The sequence below is a fragment of the Pistacia vera genome, unplaced genomic scaffold (assembly GCF_008641045.1).
Source record: "Pistacia vera cultivar Batoury unplaced genomic scaffold, PisVer_v2 Contig99, whole genome shotgun sequence".
NCBI lineage: Eukaryota > Viridiplantae > Streptophyta > Magnoliopsida > Sapindales > Anacardiaceae > Pistacia > Pistacia vera.
Window position 1 is genome coordinate 578,482 of NW_022196878.1, and position 6,910 is coordinate 585,391.

At 37.0% G+C, this 6,910-nt stretch overlaps 1 protein-coding gene across 3 annotated transcripts; it reads right to left on the bottom strand.

The window, feature by feature from the left end:
- Positions 1-464: 464 nt before the first annotated feature.
- LOC116121507 (NAC domain-containing protein 82-like) lies at positions 465-5,463 on the bottom strand. Of its 3 annotated transcripts, none has more exons than XR_004126736.1 (6): positions 5,326-5,463; positions 4,429-4,911; positions 4,030-4,307; positions 3,020-3,388; positions 1,254-2,068; positions 465-947 (listed from the first exon to the last, which is right to left on the bottom strand). XR_004126736.1 is itself a non-coding variant. In XM_031407459.1 (5 exons), the coding sequence occupies exons 2-5, from the start codon at positions 4,595-4,597 to the stop codon at positions 1,340-1,342; spliced, it is 1,545 nt and encodes a 514-aa protein (XP_031263319.1). In that variant the 5' UTR covers positions 4,598-4,911; positions 5,326-5,463; the 3' UTR covers positions 1,025-1,339. The 3 variants fall into 3 exon arrangements, 1 of the variants encoding a protein (XP_031263319.1); XR_004126735.1 differs by having other exon boundaries at positions 465-990; XM_031407459.1 differs by lacking the exon at positions 465-947 and having other exon boundaries at positions 1,025-2,068.
- Positions 5,464-6,910: the final 1,447 nt, after the last annotated feature.

Sequence of the window (6,910 nt, forward strand, 5' to 3'; positions counted from 1 at the left end):
AATCTAGACTTCACGGACATCTTTAAAATTGGCTAAAGAACCAAAAGCTTCTCTCTAAATGAGAAATAGTGAATGCCGGAAAAAGAAAGAAAGGAACGGATGGCGTATTTCCAACGTCAATTATGAAAAACAAGAGGGAAGAAAGATTGTCAAGAACATTTGGACCAAAGGAACAATACTACATTCTCATTCTCAACAGTCAAATCAATATCATCAAGATAGCTTACCTTGAGATCAAATCCAAAGACTGCTAAAATAAGAAAGTGTGGCAGAAGAAATATGCAGATAATTTCAGTGTTTGTAATTGCTGGCTTGGATGAGAAACCGAGTCTAATACGTTTCTCATCCGAGCAAGCAAACGATGACAGAAAACATAAACTTCAATGGAAAGACTTTATGATCCAAAAGTTCCATACTAACAAACTCAACCGCTCAAGAATTCAGATCAATCTTTTACTAGAATACTTCTTTAAATAGTGGGATAAAATTATTTGTTTCCTAATTTATCATGCTTGGTATATCTTATTAAGATGCCACAACAGGTGGTTTAGTCACATATGATAGAATGACTACCACCGTTGGGTATCCTTCAATCCAGATAAAGATGTGAATCCTAGTCTTTTTAAGTAATACTGAGTCCATGATTCTTATTCAATTTAATTTTACAAATTCTATCAAGATTACTATGAAATAGAGCAGAAATTCGAAGGGAGGCAAGGCTTCACATGTTGCTGCAAATAGCTGATCCCATTCCCAGCTACCTCTTGAGTAGGTTGTATCTATAGCATATGGGAAACCCTCCAACTTATGTGACAAAGCGTCGTTAGTGCACCCACAACCAACTCCAACAAGTCACCTCGGCCTTGACAACAATGGAGGAGGACCATAAGCACACAACAGAGCATTTAGATCTTTTGCTCCATGAAGAGGAGCCAGGCACTTTGCAGCTGAAGCAAGACAGACATGCTTAGGGAATCCTACATTGTTCTCCTGGTACGAAATATGACAAGCAATGACAAAAAGAACATGAGCATACAAACCCTAAATTAACAATATATAACAAAGACAGAAGCAACAAACAGGAGCCCAGAAGCTGACTTAAATTATAGTCATTGTGCCAAAATCACAGATTATACCTCTGATGAGACCAACAAGTAAAACAAAGACAGCAGTTAATCCTTTTAGGTGCAGTGAACAGTAAACTAAACATGCACGAAAAAACTAGGTTCAAGAGAATACATAAATCAGCATACCCCGTGTCTTGTTTGATGGAATCCATCAATGACATCTGTTCTGACAATCAGAAATTTTCCCCAAGTAAAATATGATCCACCTCTTGTTAGCTCTTCGGAAATGCAGCCCATTGGTCCTCAAACCTGTACTGCTCTGGCAGCACGGAAGGAAACTGACTTGACTGAGGATTTACCGTGAGGGATGATTGCTCGGCATTGTAATAGTGCATGGAAGGACACTGACTTAACCCAGGATTTACTGAGAGGGATGATTGCTTAGCATTGTAACAGTGCATGGAAGGACACTGACTTAACCCAGGATTTACAGTGAGGGATGATTGCTCAGCATTGTAACAGTCCATGGAAGGACACTGACTTAACCCAGGATTTACAGCGAGGGATGATTGCTCAGCATTGTGACAGTGCATGGGCGGACGCTGACTTAACCCTGGATTTACTGTGAGGGATGATTGCTCGGCATTGTAATGGTGGATGGAAGGACACTGAATTAATCCAAGATTTTCTTTGAGGGATAATTGTGCGGGATTATAACAGTGCTGGTTAGAGGACAGTCCATCAGTGTGGATGAGTTCAGATGTCCCAGCTTCAACAGGGCCATTCAATGGGGCATCAAGATCATCCAACTCCAGAAATGGAGTATTATCACCCAGGAAACTTTGATTTGGGTAACAGTAATCATTGTAACTGAAGGAGAAATCACCTGCACCTTCACTAAGTCTACCAAAGTTGACCAAATCTCCCAAGTTATTGTAGATATCATTCCCATCCGAATGGGGTAAAGCTTCAACATTTTCATTATGCTGGTGACCAAGATTCTGCAAACCAATTAACAAACCCCATATTAATGCAATGTTAACATCTCCAAAATTGAGACACAAGTAAAACAGCAGCTTAGAAATTGAGAGAAACGAAAAAAAGGAAGCATTGCAATGTAAACTATGGTTCTGGAGTCCAGTAGCCATTTAATGTAAACCTCACAAGTACACAAGAGTTCTAAGGAGTATATTTCTTCGTATCTATCTTAAAATAGCACATTGCCACCGACATTTCTAGACAATGTGTTGATATTATACAAGGATGCTGAAAATATAGAAATAGGACAGTAGCTCTTCTCAGCACACCAAACAAGGAGAATGGAGGAAATGGACAATAAAACACTAGCAATTTAGTGGAATAGAAAGATATATCAAACAGCAAGACTACATGGGTTAACAGATGAACACAGAAGAGAACAAGAGATTACAAAGAGAAAGGGAAAAGGGGTTCTGCCAAAAAGCTGANTTAATGTAAACCTCACAAGTACACAAGAGTTCTAAGGAGTATATTTCTTCGTATCTATCTCAAAATATCACATTGCCACCAACATCGCTGGACAATGTGTTGATATTATACAAGGATGCTGAAAATATAGAAATAGGACAGTAGCTCTTCTCAGCACCCCAAACAAGGAGAATGGAGGAAATAGACAATAAAACACTAGCAATTTAGTGGACTAGAAAGATATATCAAACAGCAAGACTACATGGGTTAACAGATGAACACAGAAGAGAACAAGAGATTACAAAGAGAAAGGGAAAAGGGGTTCTGCCAAAAAGCTGACTCATCAATCGGAAGAAAACAAATTAAGTGTCGTAGAAGGAGTAGACGGTTAGCCAGCTTAGTTGTAAAATCAGCAACTATATTATAAGCAGCGACTGAAAGAAAGCAAATATTCCACGGCATTCATTGAATACACATAATTAAAAAGGGTAGAGCGCTTTACACACCTCAATTTGACCATTTTCATTTGGAACCAAAGTGCTATCTTCTGTGAAGTAAGCTAACATTGAGTCAATGTCATCCTCATGTGAAACAGGAGCAACCTCACTAGATACAACATTATTTTCTGGAGTTGGTGAATGCATATTGTTAACAGGTAGGATAACATCCGAAACACATGGCAAGCTAGCAGCAAGTGGACTGATTTGGTTATGTACGGGAATGGAATGGACAGCAGAAGACACTACTTCCATACATTCAACATCCTCATCCTCATCGTCATCCCACTCTTCCTCTTTAAATGGTGCTCCATATTGAGCACCATTTCTTGGGCCAGGGCCTTCCTTCTGGAAAACTATACAGAGCACATAAGCATCCTGATACACAAAAGAAGGTCAACCAATTAGAATCCAGCAACAAGAAATCCTCAACCAGTGATTTAATACGTTTCAATAAAAGTGGAAAGAAAAAACACTTGTGTAAGATAAATATTAGTATACATTAGAAAACCAAGGTAACTGCCAACAGGACATAAATTTAACAGTAGTCTTTAGACAAAATAAGGTCACTATGATACTCAAAACATACAATTTCAGGATAGTATGAAGAGGTGCAGATAAAACATCTACTTTTTACTGACAAAGAAGCGAGGGCTCTACGAGAAGGGTAAATATTTTGCTTCCTCTGAAAGGCAGCAAACACATCAGGTTATAGACTAGGTCCGGCAGTGCTGGCTAATCAGCATCCAGACACCACAATCAGAAGAAGCCTAAACTTATGTTATGTGTCAACAGGCCTACGGTTAGGTGATTAACAAGGAGAGAAAAAAATATGACAAAACACTACTTAAAGCACAAAGTTCACCAACACACTAAGCAGCATCAGAATGACCACAAGGCCTCAATGAATGCTGATAACCAGAAAAAAATACTTCAAAAATCCAATGGATTACAGAGCAACCTTAAATGCACAAGGACAAATATTTAGGGCTATTAAAAAAATCAGAATCAAGCATTACCTGAACAACACCTCTGTTAGCCAGATCCTTCTCCCCAATTCTATACTCATGCATAACCCAATCAGTTCGGTCACCTTTTGGAGCTTTACCTCGGTGGAAAACCAGAGTCTTTATCATCCCCACAGCTTCATTATTGTAGTGAACAGGCCTATCCTTTCCTGTGGTCTTCCAATACCCAAAGTCAGTAGCGCGATTCATTCTAGCCCCATTAGCATATTTCTTTTCTCGCGGGCAAAAGAAATACCATTTCAAGTCCCCACTTCTCAAAGTAGATTTTGCTGAAAAATAAGAAAACAAGAATGTGAAGTCAGTAAATATAATCTCACTCACAATTATGCACACTTAAGAATACAGTAGAAAATAAATAACTTACTAAAAAAAAAATATTGTCTTATATACCTGGAAGATCCCAAGGAGCGTACTTGTATATGTCAACCTCTGCAATAGCATCAATACGGAATTTCCTACCCATTACCTTCCTCTTCAGATAATACTTTACCAATTCAATGTCTGTGGGATGAAATCGAAATCCCGGAGGCAGTGATGCTTTCCCCATAGAGAAATTCATAAGGGAGTTTCACTATACAATAACTTTCAATAATTGCTCACAAGTTGTGAAGATCTTGTACTTAATTTCTTAACTCGGAGGTAACAAATTGATTACCCCAAAAAAGAAAAATAAAATCAAATAGCCTATTTGCAAATTCTAAATAACAAACTAGAGGGAACTAACTCAACAGACAAAGCTGTCAAGTCCAATGTCGAAATAAGAAACTGCGCGAACACCACAGCCTCCCCCGGCTCATAAATCCAAAATCACACAGCAGAAAAGATGTATCTTTCTTGCAGGGATCAAAAGACATTTGGTGTGCAATGCAGATCCTGTTTTAAACATTATTAGGTTCACAATCTGAATAAAAATGAAAATAGAAACCCTAAACACGAAGAACTAGCTCAACATATCCACAAAAAATGATCTCAAAAATAAAACAAACCCAGATACATATAAAACGAATAATTCATAAAGCTGATGTCTTTTTCAAAACTACAAACATTCAAAATTAATTCAAATCCAGATAGTGAAACCAAATAATTCATAAATCCAAAGCAAACATAGTTGAATTTCAAAACCCTAAAAAACCTAGATCACAAATGACCAAAAACACGAAACCCAGATGAATTCACAACGCGGAAAGCCAAAACCTAAAATCAGAAGCAAAATCAAAATAACAAAACCGTTCAAACAAACAACAGACATATGAAAGAACTAGAGAAATTTCGTGAGAAAACTCTTACCGAGAGGGAGAGCGCCGGGAGAGGAGTGTCGAGGGAGCAGGGGAGAGAGAGAGAGAGAGAGAGAGAGAGCGTGAAAAGAAAGAGTGAGAGAGTGAAGAGAGCTGAAGAACGCGGAAAGAACTTGGTTAGGGTATATAGTTACGTAGAATAATTTATTTCACTTACCCCTTCATGTTATAAACAATGACACTTTGCCACTCGCGGTTTATATAACGCAAAGGGATTACTTCAGTTTACCCTTTGAGGTTAGTTGCAATGACAGAGCCCCGTTGTTTTGGAAATTACGAGCAATACTCTATAGAATTAGTAGATGTTGCGGGAAGGGGATAAGGAAATTACTTATTTACCCATTGATAAGTAAGAATTTGTTTTTCAATAGATTTCACTAATCATCACATTAATAATAGATTTAGATGGTGTTAATATTACTATTATTTTTAAATATATTTAAACACAATGTATTAAAACTTGACTTTTATAATAATCAAGGTTTTTATATTTTTAAATAAAGATGTTGGCATTGTGTATATGGCTGTTTTTGTTTTCTTCAAAATCAAATATGTCACAATTTTTAATCTTTTTAAGGCTAAAAGAAAATATAAACTTTCAAGGGGTCTTAATGATATTTTGCTCTATTCTAATTAGTCTTTGATTGGTAACTTCTCTAGGAATCCTTCGCATCTGATTGGTTTGGTTGCTTCAACAATTTTGTTTCATTAATATAAAATATATAAAAAAATGGCAACTATTTAATAGTGGGAGAAGCATGAAAATCCAAAATTATAAAATTCTTTTCACACTGCTTTATCATAACTTTGTTACTCCTATACCCTTATATCTTCTAAACTAACGATGAAGGACTAATTGTAGGGGTTCTCAATTTTTACGTATATCTGAGGGGTTTTAAAGTAATTACTAATGATCCCTGATAGCTAATATATTAAGCCCTTGCTATCATAATAAGTAATTTTGTGATTTTTTTATTATTATATGCTCCTAGATTATCATTTGCGTCTTAAACTCATTCTTTACCCCTGGAAATTATCATTTACCCCTTAAAAAAATGAGTAATGCTACAGTTATTGAAGGTTTCGCATCGAATGACGTGACAAAATCCTGACCGTTGATTAATATTAACTGATAATAAATCAACAGTCAAGATTTTGTCACGTCATTCGATGCACAGATTCGATACACAACCTTCGGTGGCTCTATCATTTTCGTAAAAAAATATCACAAATCCCTCCTAATAAAGGGTAATTGATACATTCAGATAAGTGCGAGATGCATTCTAAATTTTACTATATCTAAGAGAGCATAATAATAGGGTAGAACCGGAACCAGTGACTACCCGGGGTTCCTGTCCCTACCCAACATCGACCGTCATAGGGTCGGTTTCGATTCTCAAAAACTGGAACCGATATTATGTGGTTCCAGTTCTAAAAAATCGGAATCGGTACTATGTGCTTCCGATTCCCGTTCCACCACTTCAAGAACTAGAACCGAAATCGGGAATCGGTACTGGAACTGAGATACAGGTACCTGGATAGGAATCGAGATTAAAATATAATTTTTGTAAACTATT

What these genes read in the sequence shown, in the direction of transcription:
- LOC116121507 (XM_031407459.1), bottom strand. Translation starts at nt 4,597, where the DNA reads ATGAATTTCTCTATGGGGAAAGCATCACTGCCTCCGGGATTTCGATTT. An exon ending in CGCTCCTTGGGATCTTCCAG is followed by an intron (nt 4,308 to 4,428) that starts GTATATAAGACA and finishes CTTATTTTTCAG; the next exon opens with CAAAATCTACTTTGAGAAGT. An exon ending in ATGAAAATGGTCAAATTGAG is followed by an intron (nt 2,069 to 3,019) that starts GTGTGTAAAGCG and finishes ATTGGTTTGCAG; the next exon opens with AATCTTGGTCACCAGCATAA.